This window comes from Medicago sativa, chromosome 2, assembly GCF_051527215.1.
Source record: "Medicago sativa cultivar Bolivia chromosome 2, Bolivia_mono, whole genome shotgun sequence".
In the NCBI taxonomy this organism is placed as follows: Eukaryota; Viridiplantae; Streptophyta; class Magnoliopsida; order Fabales; family Fabaceae; genus Medicago; species Medicago sativa.
In genome coordinates this window covers 22,019,547-22,038,351 of record NC_140750.1, presented here as the reverse complement: position 1 = coordinate 22,038,351, position 18,805 = coordinate 22,019,547, and the positions used below count along the sequence as shown (strand labels likewise).

Sequence of the window (18,805 nt, the reverse complement as noted above, 5' to 3'; positions counted from 1 at the left end):
AAGCAAAATATCATCATCATACAAAATTAAAATGATAACCTTACTTTCAATGGTCTTCAGATATATACATTGATCAATACTGTTTTTCTTAAATCTGAAGGGCACAACATGATCATTAACCTTGAGATGTTATTGATGGGAAGCTTGCTCATTGTTAGTGTTTTGAGTTATAAAACAAACAATTCAGATTTAAACGATCATGCTATGTATATTAATGTTCTCCTTTAGGAGATCCACTAATACAAGACCATAACCATGATCATGCTATCTATCTATCTATCTATCTATCTATCTATCTATCTATTATACATAATTGGAGAATAGTCATGCAAACCCTAATCTCCAACCCTAATACTCAATTTGTCTATTTTGCCCTTTATTTTTTACCACCTCATTCCAATTTTGTCCTCCCACTCTTATTTCACATCTCTGTTTCACCACTATAAATATAGAGCTTTGGTGGTGCACATCAATTGTTTTTGTTCTCCCACTCTTTTTAGTAAAAGGTTTTTTCTATCATCAAGTGTTCCATATCAACATGACAAGAAATTTTCTACCATTCAATCATCAAGTCTTTGTATTTAGAGGATATTAGTTCTAGTTATTTGGTAAAATTTCTATCATCAAGTCTTTGTCTATTGTGTTTATTTATGGCATAAGTTTTTTAGCAACCTATTAAATGTAATTCTTTTTCAGGTGTTGTCTTATCATGCATTTGGGAAAATTGCTTTGTCAAATACTCTCTAAAACTATCATGAGATCAAGTTCTTCAATTATTTGTTGATCTTAATTTCCTTTCCAAGCTTGCTGGTAATGTGAAATCCGCAAGTGTACGGTTCTATCAAAGTAGTAAAATATTGATCCACAGGGAGTTGTTGTAATTACCGATTTTCTTTCTAATCATGATTAGCTGAAAAGATCAAAATTTAGAGGTTTAACAAAGCGTTGGAATAAAATTCAGAATTTAAAAGCGGCTTGGAATTATTGGTTCGTCGTATGACAAATCACACTCAATCCAAACCTATATTTTCCTCTTATGTTAGATTTATTTTCTAAAGATAGGTTTCTCTAAGGTATTTCATATCTCCTTTCGGTCTCCATGAATGTATTTCAATAACAACCACGCCTATTCTCATGGTTGATTGTTATTGAAATCCTTTAAGAACGAAACCCTAAAAATCTCAATACTTCACAAAACTATTCATCTGGGGTGTTCCCATCAAGTTTTGTGTTGTCTTGTCTAATCACATTTGTTCCAATATCAAACTTCACATTTCAGTCCATCGTTCAATACTTTTTATTGAGTTTAAAAACTATGTGATTAGATTAAAAAAATAGATCAACTTAAGAGTAGGTTCTAGGTTTGGTTTGATAGGATTTAAGTCATTAGACTCATCCAAAAATCCCAAGACCTAGAGATCTATTCACTCATGGTCATGGTAGATGAAGAAATTAAATTGACGGAATAGAAAGACATGGAAGTAGATTGCTGAATATTAAAGTGCAGAATTGTAAAGAACAAGGAATTAAAGAACAAGAAAATAAAGCTTTGATCAATTTGATTCAATGAAAAACAACTGTCACAAATATTCCAAGATTCAAAGATGAATAACAAGTCTGATGGCTGCTCAATTTATAGCCAAAGGCTAGCCTAAACCCTAGAAAAGGTGTAAACAATGCATTACAAGGCAACCCATGAGCTTTTAGGGTTAAAACAACACTAATCATAGCAGCTGGAACCGCACACGGTCGTGCTTGCAAGGCACACGACCGTGCCTGATGAAAACGCAAAAACAACAATTGGAGGCATTGGGATCGCGCACGACCATGTGTGTGGGAGCACAGACCGTGCGCAACTCTCGACGTTGGCCTGCACAGTTTGCTTAAGTGGGGCGCACGGTCAGTGCAGTGGTAGATACGACCGTGCGCGATGCATAGGCTTGAAATCTTCAATTTTTGCTTCTCAATCAGCCTTGAATCATGCTCTAAATCCTTTCTTGCCTTAACCATGCTTCTAAATCCCTTCTTTTGTGCTAAGACTTGATCTTTCACCATATTTGATTCTGAAATAAAATAACAAACGATTTGAAGTACCAAAGTTCTAAAAAAAGACACTAAAACACATAAAATTCTAATAAACTAAACACTTAAAAACCTATAATTATTGACTTATCAGCTAGCGAATGAAATTTTTTATGGATTGCACAGAGTCAGTAAAGGGACAATAATATGCACATGCCGCGGGAGATAATTATGTCATCTACATCTCAATCAAGTGTAACTCAAATTTTTTAGATATTAAATATTTTAGATATGTATCCATTTGTTTTTTTTTCCTTTCTTTTAATGTAGTTTCAAAAGATGGTCTACACAAAAAAAAAATGAAAAAATAGAAAAGCAAGAGACAAAAACAAAATTTTGGTCTCTTAAAAACGAGAATAATTACTTCTACCAGTACCCATTTATTCTTTGGCATATTCTAATACCTCATCAATTCTTGTTGTGACCCAAAGATAAAGGTTTGAAGGAAGTATTTCTATTAGGGAATCTGTAAGAACTAATTTCGAATTGTTTGTTAGCCTATTTTTCCAACTATATCCCACCTTAACCTAAGCCACATTATAACCTTGAAAAGATCTCTATATTTGTGTGTGGTAATATGGACTTTGAATGGCCGTTTAGAATTGTTTCAAATTCATAGCAGGGTACAATAACATGACGACTGCATTGTGCCAAATGCCTTGACTGACCCCACTGAATTTAGAAGATACATACTTGTATCTTGGAATTGAATATGGTTGAAAGTATGAGTATCCTCTCTAAGTGAGTAAAGTATGGAAGTAAGAAGAGTAAAAATCTGAGCATCGTCTCTAGAAGTGGTAAGTGGGTTAAGTCTGGAAGTGGTAATTGAAGACAAGCAACTCTTTAAATTTGAGGTTGTGATGACAGAGTATCATATGATATTTTAGACTAAAATCAATTCATCATGCTCCCCCTTTCAAACGGAAGCTCTCACTTGCTTGTATCGTCGTTACTGGTTTCTCCGCAAACGGACCGACACGTTTGTACCGCCGTTGCTGTTTTCCGTGCAAACAGGGCGGCTGCCTCAGTCATATCCTTCGTCGAACCAAGGCTCTGATACCACTGTTGGGTCAGTGAGGGGAGCCCAGGGGACGGTCCACATCGAGGCCAGAACAACCACACTAATGAGAGAGACGCCACACTCTTACCCAAAACCTTAAGGCAATGGGTTTATGGGTCCTCTTACTTATACCTCTTACTTATAAGTTGTTCAACCTTTACTTTTCTATCCAATGTGGGACATATAACTCACACTTGCACATAACAACACTCCCCCTCAAGTGTGAGTCCATCACTTTATCGTGCTCCCCCCCAGAGCGGAAGCTTTTTACTTGCTTGTATCATTGTTGCTGCACAAGGAGCCACTTGCTGCTTGTACTGTCGTTGCTGCTTTCTACGCAACTGACCGGTGGCCTCGGTCGTACCCGTCATCGAACTAGGGCTCTGATACCACTGTTGGATCAGTGAGGGGAGCCTAGGGGGCAATGGGTTTATGGGTCCTCTTACTTATAAAGTGTTCAACCTTTACTTTTCTATCCGATGTGGGACATATAACTCACACTTGCACACAACACTTTTATCCTTAATCATACAACTTCATAGGTGTTTTGAGTATTTTTGTTGTAAAATCATGTAATTCGGCAAATCAAGACACCACATGATTATCAAGGGATTTGAAGAATGAATATCAATGGCTATTAGAATATTTTTGAAGACAATACAAGTTGGAGAAAATTCATCTCAAGTTCCAAGACATTTGAAGACGGAAGAACGCTAAAAAAAGGACGAAAAAACTGCATAATTCGACACGAGGGGCTGTCTAATGCGCCCCTTCACATTGCACCATGTGCTTTGTTGCGGGAAGAAATCACAGTTTGCTTTGTTTTTAAGTTGGTCCAGTGAAAAAGCCTATATACCATATCTTAACCGAATTACATGAGTTATCAATAAACAGACTCAAAACACCAATTTAGTTGTCTAGTTAGGGGATAAATAAAATTAAAACGACTCAAATCAAAACAATATAAAATGTCCTTTAGAACACGAGTAACTCATCTGAAACTTCTCTAAATTTTCTTCAAATGCTTATTACAAAGCATACATAAAAAATCATATGATGTGTCATCAAATATCCAGTTCGTGAGGAACAAATATGGCTATGTTATGACGAATTTGCATGACCACCTATCATAATCAAATCGATTGAATGCAATGAGGAGAAGATGATTTAAGTAAGAAGAAGGATTTCATGTTTCAAATTGAAGAAGAAGAATGTGGTTTCACAATTTAGCAATTTAAAGATTTAAAAGCAATGATCCTCGATGCCACATCATCTTGCCACTTGCCTATGAAATAATTATTCCTTCCAGATCGGTCTTTTTAGATATGTGCAAAACCTCAATGACCAAAATAACTAACCAATTTTTGTGTCATGAACTTTTTTGGAGTTTTCTTTTGAGTCAGGGAGTAGTCTCACAACGAGGTGCACATTCGATGACCAAAATGGTTGTTTGTCCAAATTTAAATTAATACATATTATTTTAAAAAATCAAAATACAAAAATATTTTTTCAAAAATACTACACACATAGTTTGTCATTACTTGTTTCCTGACTCAAAGTATGAAAATATCCTTTTTGACATACGCTCGTTGGGCAAACATTTTGCCAAATAAGCTCTGAGACGGAATTGATGCCCTATTAGAATTTTTTTTAACAGTAATTAATTGTTAGATTGTTTGAGGTCATAAATTTTGTAAAGTTCCGGTGTTTAATTTAGCGTTAAATATGTTTTCGGTCCCTATAAATATACCAATTTTTCGTATTAGTCTTTTTAAAAAAATTCTTCAACTTTTAGTCCCTAAAAGTTTTTCATCTTCACTTTTGGTCATTCATTTAAAGTAAACTCATGTAGAATGCAAATTTTTGTATAAAATTTAGCAGAAAAATCTTAATATTATAAGAATCTCTCAAAAAAAAAAAAGAATTTTTTTTTAACAAAACATGAATTAAATATGATTTTTTTTTTGCAGTTAAAAAAATCATATTTAATTCATGGTTTGTTAGGAAATTCTAATTTTTTTTTGGGAGAGTTTTTTACAATATTCTACACATTTCTGCACAATTTCATTAAAACATACAAATGCTACACGTAAAAATAAGGATCAAAAGTTGTGATTGAAAATTTTATAGGGACTAAAAATTGAAGAATTTTTTTAAAGAGATTAAAACGAAAAGTTGGTATATTTATAGGAATCAAAAATATATTTAATACTTCAATTTATACCTAAACATTGTGAGTATGGGGCCAGATGGTTATAATTTTGCGTTTGTTAAGGAGTTTTGGTATTTGATCAAAGATGAGGTGCGGATCATGTTCAACCAATTTTATGCAAATGAGGTACTCCCGAATGGTTTGTTGGCTTATTTTGTGGCTCTCATCCCAAAAGTGTCTTCTCCTTTGGAATTAAAGGATTACCGACCTATTTCATTACTTGGAAGTCTTTACAAGCTACTTGCAAAAGTGTTGGCTAGAAGGTTAACAAGTGTGATGAGCTCTATTATTTCACCAACTCAATCGGCGTCCCTTAAAGGAAGGTACTTGGTTGATGGAGTATTGGTGGTAAATGAATTGGTGGACTATGCTAAAAAAGCAAAGAAATATTGTTTGATTTTCAAGGTGGATTTTGAGAAGGCCTATGACTCGGTGGAGTGGAGTTTTTTGGAGTATATGATGGGAAGAGTGGGAATGTGTGGTAAGTGGGTGGCTTGGATGAAGGCTTGTGTGTTTGGGGGGAGTATGTCTATTCTTGTTAATGGAACACCCACGGAGGAAATAAGCATTCAAAGAGGGCTTAAACAAGGGGATCCGCTAGCCCCGTTTTTATTCTTGTTGGTAGCGGAAGGATTTAGTGGGTTGATGAGAAATGCGGTGGATTTGAATTTGTTTGAGGGTTTCCTGGTTGGTGGGAATGGTTTGGTGGTGTCTCACTTGCAATATGCCGATGATACTCTTTGTATAGGAAAGGCTACGGTGGATAATCTTTGGGCAATGAAAGCTCTTTTGAGAGGCTTTGAGATGGTATCCGGGTTGAAGATTAATTTTCTAAAAATCTCTCTTATATGAGTTAATATTCCGGATGTTTTTATGGATATGGCGTGTACTTTTTTGAATTGTAGTAGAGGTAGTCTCCCGTTTAAATATTTGGGGCTACCGGTGGGAGCAAATCCCAAGAGCTTGTCAACTTGGGAACCTATGTTGGAGACTTTGCGAGGGAGGTTGAACTCTTGGGGGCATAAGTACATTAGCTTTGGAGGTCGAATTGTTCTTCTTAATTCGGTCCTTAATTCTATTCCCATCTTTTATTTATCCTTGTTAAAGTTGCCGGTACATGTTTGGAAGAGGATTGTTAGGATCCAAAGAGAATTCCTTTGGGGAGGGGTGGGTGGGGGGAAGAAGATTAATTGGGTTAGGTGGAAAACGGTGTGTCAACAAAAGGAAAATGGAGGTATAGGGATTAAAGATGTTCGAGTGATGAATGTGAGTTTGTTGGCTAAATGGAGGTGGAGACTCTTAGAGGGAGAAATAGCGTTGTGGAAGGATGTACTTGAGGATAAATATGGTCATTGTAAGGAGTGTGTTTTGGGTGGTGGAGCTAATTCTTGGCCGAGATACAGGTCGGCATGGTTGAAGGAAGTGGTAAAATTAGATGATTTTGGTGGTCTTGGTTGGTTTAATGGTGAGATTCGCCGAAAGGTGGGGAATGGAATGAAGACGAGTTTTTGGCATGTTCAATGGTGTGAAGGTGGGAGTTTTGCTCACAAATATCCAAGACTTTTTTCTATTTCTAGTCAAAAGGAGGCGTTGGTGGGGGAAATAAGGGTGGTGTCGGAGGCGGGATGGACTTGGAATTTCATTTGGAGAAGGAGGCTCTTTGTTTGGGAGGAAGAGCTTCTCATTAGCCTCATGGAGGATTTGGAAGGTGTTAGATGGTCAAATGAGGAGGATGTGTGGAGATGGAATTTAGAAGAAAAAGGCTTTTATTCGGTGAAATCGGCATACTTGAAGTTGGAGGGATTGGTGTTGCGAGAAGAGTTGTGGGGAGAAGAGGAGAAACGGGTGTTTGCTAATATGTGGAAGAGTTTGGCTCCCTCTAAAGTGGTTGCGTTTAGTTGGCGGATGTTTCTTAATCGGGTCCCAACTAGAGATAATCTTGGGTTGAGAAATGTGTTACCTCCGGATGCGTCTACGTTGTGTGTGATGTGTAATGCGAAGGAGGAATCAACGCTTCATCTTTTTTTACATTGTGATGTAGCGAGTTCGGTGTGGTTAAAGTTGATGTTATGGTTGAATTGTAGGTTCCTAACACCTCCTAACTTCTTTACCCATTGGGAGTGTTGGAGTGTTAGGGGAAATTCCAAAAATTTGACTAAGGGATTGTGGTTAATTTGGCATACTACTATTTGGGTTTTGTGGTGTAGGAGGAATGACAAGATTTTTAAGGGAAGGAATTTGGAGGTGGAAGAAGTGGTTGAGGAAATTAAAGTGTTATCTTGGAGATGGATGTTGGAAAGGTTGGATACTCCATCTTGTCTTTTTTATGAATGGTGTTGGAACCCAAGGTTTTGCCTTGATAGGTAGTGGAGGGAGGTGGTTTTTGGGTGATTCTTTTTTGGTGGTTGGCTGGCTGCAGTTGTGCTTGTTTTTGGCGGTTGGGGTTCGGGTGTTGCTTTAAGGTGGCAGCACCATGCTGCTGTCATGGTGTGCAGTGCCTTGTTTCTTCTCCTTGCTCCTGTTAGTTTCCGTTTTGGCTTTAAAGGTGGCGTTTTGATGCTGGTTTTCCTTCTGTGTTAGTTTGTGTTAGGGGGTAGGCAGTTTTGCGGCTTCTACTGTTGTCCTTGGTTTCTTTCGGTCCCTTTGAATATTGGTTTTTTGGGTGGTGAGGTGTGGGTATGCATATGGCCCACTTTATGTATACTCCTGCCTCATTCTTCAGGAGGGTTCCTTTTCTTTCTTGGTTGGTTAATTGTAGGTGTTGACGCAGGGGTATGCATGTGGTATGTTCACTTGTATATGTTCGCGTCATTACTCTTCTAAGTTTATGGGTGGTTTTTTAAAGGGGTTTTTGTTCGAGCCGGTGTTACTAAGGCAACCGATTTCCCCTTCTTTGTATTTTTTTCTCCACCCAAGCTTATTAGTGCTTCTTGCACGGGTTTGTTGGTTAATAATATTTTGCCGATTAAAAAAAAAAACCATTGTGAGTATGTGACGAGTATCATCGCTATAGGTGAAATAGAGCGGTGTGCCTAGTTCATATCTATAGGGAGGTCAACATGGTAGCATAATAGGCTAAGGTTAACTTTTAGGTTATTGTTAATTTTACGACTTTGTAAGATAACTTAAAGTTTTGCACATCCTTTTTAATGGCGTTAGAATTTTGTCCAACAACTTCATTTCATCTTTAATTACTTCACATATAAAAGTAGAGTTCCCTTAATTTTTTTATATAGTTTTTTTTTTTTTATAAAAGTAGAGTTTTCAAAATATGCGTTGATATAATAGTGAGAATCTCCTCGTGAGCTTAGCTCAGTTGGTATGGACAATACATAATATATGTAAGGTCCAAGGTTCAAAGCCGGACCATCACAAAAAAAAAAATAATACCAAGAATCAATGATAATAAGAAGAAAAAAAATGCACTAGAAACTTAATAAATAATATCAAAACGAACCAATTTAAATATATAATGTTTATTTAATTCTCAAGAGAGTATATTTTGTAACATAAGATAATATAAGGTAGCTTTCTCCTCAAGTAAAGGAGAGCATAATATAGAGGGAGAAAAATAGAGTATAATTTAATTACATATCATTATATCGTCACACAATTTTTATTAGCTGCAAGATAAGTCATCACTGCATGTAACCAAAAAAAGGCATCACTTCATCGATGAGTGCTATAGAGACTCTTTTTCTAACCCTCCCTTTAACATTTATTCTTTTATTAAAAATGGATTACATATAATATGATGAGACTTACATGAGTTTCACTTAATAGGAGAGCGAGTGTTAGAAAGTGTACTAGAAACACATTGTTTCTATCATTTCTCACACTTCGTTACATCATTGGCTATAGGTAGTGCTTTACACATAGCCCTTAATGGTATCTTCATTGGCATGGTAATTCCTTTACCCTCCATCATATCAAGTTTTTCCTCACTCTCTCTTTCCCATTCAAAGCATTGGATCAACAAGGCCACAGTGAAGCCCACAGTACGTTGGGCCAAGCTTAATCCAGGACAAGCCCTTCTTCCTAACCCAAATGCCATCACTTTGTTCACCTCCCCTTCTTTTTCAAATCTCTCGGGTTTAAAACTCAAAGCATCATCCCAACGTTTTGGATCTCTATGAATACTCCAAACATTGGTCAATATTATAGTATCTTTTGGAACATTGAATTCTCCAATGGTGCAATCCTCTGAAGAATAATGTGGCAAAAGTAGTGGTGCTGGTGGATGCAATCTAAGTGTTTCAGAAATTATGTTTTGTAGGTATGGAAGTTTTGACAAATCTTGTTCATCTACTAATTTATTTTTTCCAATTTGAGTGTCTAATTCTTCTTTTGCTTTCTTTAATACTTCTGGGTGATTCAACAATTCAGACATTACCCATTCTATTGTCACTGCTGATGTGTCTGTTCCAGCAAGAAGCATACCCTACAACTCATTTGAAGTTATTTATCAGAATTTAATTTAACAAATTAATAAGCTTAATAAATTTCATGCATTCTAACATACTTTGTCAAAAGAAGGAAAAACAATATTTCTTAAATTCAAAAGACAATGAAATGTTGACAATATCGCACCAATTTCGTAATTGAAGACTATTTCATTCGTCTATGTCACTTTGAAAATTTCACATAAACTAAGAAATTGTGTCATTTTATAAAAATATTTTTCATTAAAGATATGTGAAAGTAAATAAATGAATTGAAGAAAGATAAAGTTTTAAATAGTAAATGGCAAAATAAAAATTAATGTTTCATTAATAATATTATAGGATGACAAACATTAATTTTTTTTTTTAGTCACACGAAATGACAAAATCATCGTAAACTCACATACACAAAATGGAGGTGTCGGGATTCAAACTCCGATCATGACATCCGGCCTAACAATTTTGCAATTTTTACCAGCTGAGCTAAAACTTATAGAGCTATATAAACATATTTTACTAAAATGACACATAATTTGGATGGACAGATGAGTAATTTTCTTATTGAAAAGGATATAATATTCAAAGTAACTCGAAAGTCGAAACCTTGACTACTCAGATTTGTTTGTGTACTCGTGGTTGGTTATGATTGAAGTATAGAACGTCAAAAAACAATCCGAGTTATAGCAAATAAAATATTAATTATCGATAAAAAGCTAACTAATTTTTGTTTTTTGAAAGAAGGATAAAAGCTAACTATGTTAGTGTTATACTGATGTTATGTGGACAAAAAAACAATGATACTTTGTCAAAAAAGGAAGAAAAAGAAAGAGTTGTTAAATAACAAATACCAAAGACAATGAAATGTTGACAATATCGCACAAATTTAGTAATTGAAAATAACTATTTTTATTTAAAAGTATATAATATTCAAAGTAACTCAAAACCTTGACAAAAAAGATTTGTTTGTGTGTAATCGTGGTTGGTTATGATTGAATTATAGATTGTCAAAAAGACAAAGATTGAGTTATAGCAAATAAAATATTAATTATCGATGAAAGCTAGCTGTGTTACTTTCTTACTGATTTTTATTTTATTTTTAAAGGACTTTCTTACTGATGCTATGTGGACAAAATAATATACATATATTTAGACATCACATATTCTCTTAACACTCATTCAATAATTTATTTTATTTATTTATGTCTTGATCTTTTCATTACATTGTCCATCTATCACATTACTTTTAATATTTTTTTCTTTCTTGAGATGCATGCATATTCTATGAAATATTCACAAAACATTTTCTGACATAAAAAACAAACATTTCTATTCAAATAAAAGTTTTTTTTGGTGCTACGCTTGGTAATTTAGAGTTCGATCAAGGCCAAGATGTAGGTAAAGCTTGACTAAATATTGTTCTATCTATAAATTATACTCAGATTCTCTTGAACAATTCGTTATTTGGTGAAGTTCATTAACCAGTTAAACTCATTTGTTCGGTTTAAAAGATTTTTTTTTACTTTCATCTTGTTTTTTCCTGAGTAACGTTATTTGTACAACTATTTTGTGACAATTTTTAAGACAAACTTCTACTTGTCTCTTCTTACTTGTCAAAAACAAGAGAAAGTAAGATGAGGAGAAATGAGAGTTAAAACACAATGAGTGTATGAAAAAGAGAGTTGTACAAAAATTGTCAGAAAATAATTGTACAATATCATTTCTCTTTTTTCACTTTCGCCTTATATCTCAATCTCAATATATATTTTTAAGGAATATTTGGATACTCTTAACTTTTCAATTGTCATCTTGTCACACCACTAATTTATCTCATTTATCACATCATTTTCTCTCTATTTATTTTTCTCTATCAATGTTGAAAGATAATTTTTCTATATTTTAATTAGATTCATTCTTACCTTTACTCAAAAAGTTCCTATATTTGAGTGTGAATTTGCTTCACTTATCTACTCTGTTTATGAGAGATATAAAAACACAAGTGACAAATTAGTAAGATGTATTTCAATAAGTGGACCTCTCTGATGGCTCTCATTATCTTCCTTTCATATTTATCTCCTCTCCAATAAATAGATAGTAATAAATGGTAGATAAACTAAGTAAACATGGCATCTCTTGTAAAAAAAAAAAAAAGTAAACATGACCTCTATATTTATGGACGAAGGTAGCCGATTAATTACCTGAATTAGACCTTTGATTAAATGATCTGAATAATACTCAGGTTGTGATTCACCAAGCTTCAAAAGATGATCAATCATTGTACCTCCATCACTACGAATATTTCCTCTGCGATGTTCCTCAATGAGTCCCTCCAAAAATGCATCAGATCTTTTTGCAATCTTCTTGCACCTCTTTTCCAAATTATCAAGATCAAAAAACCTTAACAGAGGCAAAAAATCACCCTTATTATTAGCACCTAACAAAGACATAATCTCACTTATTATCTCCCTAAATTGTTTAGCTTCTTCAACATCTGTCACGTCTCCATCATCTCCATAATACCTTTTTCCCGATATCATTCTCATCATAGCATTAAACGTCATCTCTGTTAGTCTCGATCTCAGTTCCACTTTAGTGAAACCGAAACCTTCAGAGACGACGTCTTTGAGAAGCTTTTGTATAAGTCTATTTGTTTCGTCTCTTCGAACTCCTAAGAAGGAGTTAAGACGATGGTTAGAAAGAACATCAATGGTTGTTATACGACGTAAATTACGCCAATGGTCCCCATAAGCAGCGGAGCCTAGGGTTGTGTAATTGTAAAAGATGTATTTTCCGGTTAGAAACCGTGGTCGGTTCGCTAAAATGATGTCATTTTTGGTGAAGCATTCATGGACTAAAGACGGGGAAGAAACAACGACAACTAGGCGTGAACCGAACCAAAGTGAAAAGATATCACCATATTTTTGTGATAGGGTTGTGAAGGTACGGTGGAGAGGGTGCTTTAGGTGGTGGAGGTTACCAATTATAGGAATTGTTGGTGGACCTGGTGGAAGGTTTTTTAGCCTTCTTGATTGGATTTTGAGTAAAATTTTTATGGTTATGATGAAGGATAGAGAAAGGAGAGAGTAGTAGAATAAGGGTGACATTTTTTTAACACTTTGTGTTGGTTGGTTTTTGTATTAAAGATTTGGAGAGATGCATGTGTATATATAAGATGTGAGTATGCGACGTGTGCTTTTTGGCAGATATTATTATATTTTTGGCAGATATTATAAGATACATCCTTTCCTGGCCGGGTGTGCATATGGCCAGATGTGCAATAATGGAATCTTGCCGGCATCTCGATCACTTATATTTTTGTCCTTACTACGTTAACTTTTTTTTTTTCTTTCTTTATTTTGACAAAGTCCTTACTAAGTTAACTTGTTAGTTATTTTCGATAAAATAATAATATTATTATTTAAAATTGGAAAATTTTAAGATTTAATGAAGGAAAGAAAATTGAAAATATTTGCAATATGTGAATGTAAGTGGGAAACTTGATTTGTGACTAACACAACAAAGAATTAATGCAAATGAGGTGATTAAAGGAAGGCAAACGTCTCACCCTCTTAGATAAATATGTGTTCCTCATATCTACCTAGTTATATATCCTTTAAGTGGGTAATACAACAATTTTGAGGTTGTTTCATTATCAACCTCCACAAAGGCCATTACCTTTCTCATTGTTGGAACATTGGTGTGATGGTGAAAGAAAAATTGAAAGATTAAACATCAAGTTTTGATCTAATATTGTGTGAATTGAAAAAATAGAGTGTGGGGTTCCACATAAAATAGAACACACATAGTAGTGTTTAAATTCAGTATTTAATTTTAAATACTTGATAATGATAAAAATAATAGTAATTATTATTTTTATTCGTGAATATAATTTCCCATAAATTTAGCTTATGGTGGTTGTGATAAGAATAAGAATAAGAATTAAATTGAATTTCTTATATTTCCTTCATTCAAATCCATTGAGTTTGTTTCCTCCACTTTTGTGGATTTGTTTCTTTTGATCCTATCCACAAGTGTTGTTGAACTGATTAATGGATAAGTTCCCTAGAGTAACTGTTGCCGCAATTTTTGCTAAAACAGTTACAAAATCTCTATATAAATAGAGGACTCCACTCAGTTCAAAATTCACACCAAAGAGTTTCTATTGAGTTGTCGAGAAGTCCTTCTCTCTTCTCCCTCTAGCTTTTATTTACGAGCTATTATTCTCTTCATCTCCTTTTTTCTGTTCCTTCGGAATTAAGAGTGTTCTTAATTAAGACATTAGTCCTTATTCGGTATAATGTCCCATCGGAATTAAGAAAGGTCTTAAAAACATAGTCCCTTCGATGATATATGTCCCTTCGGAATAAAGAGTACTTTTAAGATCATAGTCCCTATTTGGAATAACAATGTCCCGTTGAAATTAAGAATGATCTTAACGGTATATAAATATTATTTTAATATTTTTCTACTTGAGGAGAAATAAAAAGATGGAATTGGTAGAATTGCCATATTTGAGTGGTCGTAGTACCATATTGATATTTTGGAGAAATTAAAGTTAGAATCTGAATTTCAAATTTCTATTGAATAAGACTGAGTTGACTCAGACTTAAAAGAGACTTGTGCACCATGCATTCTTGTGGGGAAAAGACCGCGCCTTTGATGGTATGTGTAACAGCCCGATTTTCGCCAGTTTTATTTTATTATTTATTATGTGTGTTATATGTGCTCTTATGTGATTATTTGCCTCTGTGTGTATTTTTGGTCGGGATTCGTAGAATTCGGTGTAGAAGGGTATTTTAGTCATTTTGGACTTAGGGGCATTTTGGTCATTTTGAGGGCAGTGGCAATTTTGTAATTTTGCAGAAAGTTATTTTTTTAGTGTTTAGTGGAAGTTATTATTTTACCTAGTTACTAGAGAGGGTGTAGTAATTATTTTAATTATCGTTAAGTGACCGTTAGTGTTGTATTTTACCGGTAAGTGAGTAGTAACATTTTTGAGGTTGAATTAGAAATGGGTTAGGCCCATTAAGATTTGTGAGATGAGCCCATTAAGTGAGCCTTTATAAACTAATGTTGGTGAGAAGAGATAGGGTTACAACATTTTCATTTCATTTCATTGGAGAGGAGAAGAGATAGAAACTAGAGAGAGGAGCAAGAACAAGGGTTAAAGGCAAGAGGGAGATTCACCATCTAGGAGCTAAATTGAAGCTTGAATTAAGGATTCTTGGTGTTAGAGGTAAGGGGGTTAGTCTTTACTCATAATCACTTAGTTGTAGCTTCTACCCTAATTCTTTACTTAAGTGCTTATTTGAATAATTGATTATTGTGGAATTAATTGGTAAATTCGTGCTTGTGTTTTGATGCAATGTTTGGGTATGTAAATGGAATGATAATTGAGTTGTTGATGATGAAATTGCAAGCTTAAATCATGTACATATGTATGCTTTGTGTTTTGCCCAAAAATTGATTGTTGTTGTTGTTGTTGAGAGATGTTGTTGTTGATGAATTATTGATGAATTTATGATTGGTTGTTGTTGTTGTTGAATGATGGTGAGATCACGATTATATGATGTAGTTGTTGTTGTGCTATGATGTTCTCATCAATTTATGCTTTGGGTGTTGGTGAAAGTATTGTTGTGATTGAATTGTAGTGATTTTACAACTTTTGTGAAAATGGGTTGAAAATGAAGAAGTTTGATTTTGATGATGTTGAATGAGTTAAGGAAGATTGTTAGAATGGTTAGGATGGTATGATTTTCTGTTTTAATCACTTGGCTTTGGAGAGAAATCATTTTGGAAAGAAAATGGGTTTTTGGTTAAAAGTCATTTTAAGAGCTTTTACAAAATAAGTCATTTTGGGATGAGTTTGATTAAGTTGTTTTAATGTTGAAATGTCAAGTTTTCAAGTGTGGTTTGTATGGTCTAAGTGTTAGGAATACATTGGCGAAAATGGAACTGAAATCGGATTCGAAAACAAGATTTTATGCACGAAAACGTAAAAATGCATTTTGCTGTACTGGTGGAATGACACGACCGTGTGTCTGGATGACACGACCGTGTCAGAGTCTCCTGTAAGGGATGACACGACCGTGTGTCCTGATGACACGACCGTGTCAGTTCTGCAGAATCCCAAAACATTGTTTTTTCGTATTTTTGTGTACTTTTAAGCATGCCGATGGATTCCAAACACCTAGCCTTATTCAATCAATTTATAATTAAGCTTCTAGGAGTATCATAGCTTGGATCTAACTTGGTTTTGTTTTTGAAATGAATTGGTTTTGCAAAATCATGCCAAGAGACGAACTTCGTGATTTTTGGGAATTCTTCATGTGTGGCCGATGAAATACTTATGTATCCTCTACTGCACCTATAAGTGACTTGTGAGAATACATGGCATAGGCAATTGAGTTTGTAGGATTGGTTTTGGTTCATAACTTCTATTATTTTTAAAATGGTGATTTTGGAGACGAACTTAGTAGAAATGAATCTTGAAGGACTAAAGTCTTATGAATCTTTTGTGAATGGTCACATATGATTAAATAATTGTGTTTGAATGATTGTGGAAGGTTGAGAATGATGCTTATCATAAATTGTTGTGTTATTCCATTTTACTTGATTTATGTGATGTAAATGGAAATGAATTGCGAGCCGATGTTGATGTATGTTGATAATTAAGATGAGGATGATGTTGTTGGTTGTTGATGAATATGATGATGATTATGTTGATGATGTTGATGTATGTTGATGAATCTTATGTGAGTTGTGATTGTTGAATGTATGGGCATGATTCTTGATAATGCAATGTTGTTGAGTTGTTGAAATGTAAAAGGAGGTGTACTTTTACATTGTTTTGATAGTTGTTATGTTGGAGTTGTGCATTATCGAGTCATTGCTATATGTCCATGCATCATACCATGTTGTTGTTGTTGTTGAAATGTAAAAGGAGGTGTACTTTTACATAGTTGTTGTAAGAGGAGGTGTACTCTTACATGTAAGAGGAGGTGTACTCTTACTTGGATGTTTTTGTTGCATCCATTGTTGTTGATCTGGTACCACATGCATATATGTGTCGAGTATAGGCGCATTGCATATTGAAATGTTATCTTGTTGTTGCATGTGAATGGTGAATGTTGATGATAAGTGTGTCTGATGAATACATACTTGTGATATTTGGAATTGAATGGTTGATGAGTTGTGACATAATTGAATATGTGACTTGGTGATTTTGTGTATTGGTGAAATTTGGTGAATGTTGTGATTATGTGGATTGGTGTATATGTATATTGGTGGATTTTGTTGATGGTTGTGAAATAAATGCTCTAGTTGCATGTCTTAGTTGTTGTGCTTATACACTTGGTGAATCTATTTGATGATAATTGGTTGGATGATAATGATGAGGTGAGAATTGTATATGTATATACTTAAGATGTGGTGATTTCTTTGATGATGATGATTGATTTCTTGTAACTTGAAATGATGAATTGTACTCGTTGAGTTAAGCATGCTAAATGAGTAATGAGGTAAGTGATGTGATCATTGATTGATGTTGATAAATGATGAGCTTTTATTGATGACTTGAATAGAGGTTGATTATGCATGCTATGATATAATAATAATGTGATAGCTTGAGATGCAAGTAATGGGGGATGTTAATCATATGATGCTAGTATTCTAGGAGGGGTGGTTATGTATATGTGATATGTATAAATTCTTGAATACCATGTTTTTATATGTGGATTATGATTAATGTAATGCTTACCCCCAGTGGTTTCGACCGCCTACCTGTCTGTATGGATGGGTAGACGTTGTGCAGGACTAGACGCTTGGTGAGTTTGCTTGTTGGATGTTTGGACGACGGGAGCTTTCTCCGTTGTCGTGTCAGTGTCGTAGTATCTAGGCTCTGATTAGGCTTAGCGTCTATTTGTTGTTTTGGATTCTGTTGCTATGTTGTTGCTATTGTCCACTTGTCGGATTGAAGTATTTTCATTTGAGGATTTATTGACCATGGCATGTATATGTTGAAGTTTATGATTTGAATTCCGCTGAGATCGTTGAGATATTATATATATGCACGATATTGTTGGGTTTGTTTTGAGACGTAGCATCTATTTCTAGAATATTTCTGATGTATTCGCGCGTTTTACCGCTTAATAGAAATAGGGTGTTACAGTATGTTCAAAATTAAATTCTCCTTCTATTTTATTAGTCGTGTGATTTTAATATTTGACATATTAAAATTTATCATGTGAACAAACGTTTAATTTTAAACTTGAGTAATTTGAAATTAATTCCAAAGTTATACGATTAGACAACTTTATTTTTTGCAGTCAAGATAAATGAACCAAAAGTTCATATAAATCAGTGTTTAGAGAATTTGAATCTCTAAACTTAATAAATTATGATATGTGCGAACTTGATGGCACATAAACTAGAAATGATAAAATAATATTTTATCATATTTATTGATGATTGTGAATTTTGAAAAATAAAATTGATAGACTTGATGTGTTCAATTTCTATAAACGAAAATTGAAATTTATGTCGGATAGAGTACCCAAGTCTAAGAACAAAAATTCTAATTAAGAAATTTTAGAAGAAAAGACAACCCAACTTGTCTTATTTTTGAATATGAGATTGTCTGGACTATATTTGGATTCTGGACCCCAAGAGAGTTGAACTCACTAGTAGAGCCTATGAATGTGTATTCATTGAGTATGCTATAAATAGCGAAACATATAGGTTTTATGACCTAAATGCTAAAGTGATCATAGAATAAAACGATGTTGATTTCTATGTAAATATTTACCCCTTTAAATAAAGAATAGTGGGCCACTAGTGAGGCGCTAGTTGGAGCACGCCATTAGTGGGGGCAAACTAAATTCCCTTTTTAATAATAAAATTAAGAACTAGTGGGGCACTATATCTGATCACATTACAGTAATCAGAAATAGTTGTGAAAACATCGTACAAGGTGTTATAGAACCTCGAAGAGGTAAGAAAGCAAGAATTGCT

The 18,805-nt window shown here is 34.3% G+C and overlaps 1 protein-coding gene across 1 annotated transcript; it reads right to left on the bottom strand.

Annotated features, from left to right (window-relative positions):
• Positions 1 to 8,814: 8,814 nt before the first annotated feature.
• On the bottom strand, positions 8,815 to 12,932 carry LOC146945514 (isoflavone 3'-hydroxylase). The gene is made up of 2 exons (XM_085743851.1): positions 11,992 to 12,932; positions 8,815 to 9,795 (listed from the first exon to the last, which is right to left on the bottom strand). The coding sequence occupies exons 1-2, from the start codon at positions 12,895 to 12,897 to the stop codon at positions 9,181 to 9,183; spliced, it is 1,521 nt and encodes a 506-aa protein (XP_085599977.1). The 5' UTR covers positions 12,898 to 12,932; the 3' UTR covers positions 8,815 to 9,180.
• Between the last annotated feature and the right edge of the window lie 5,873 nt (positions 12,933 to 18,805).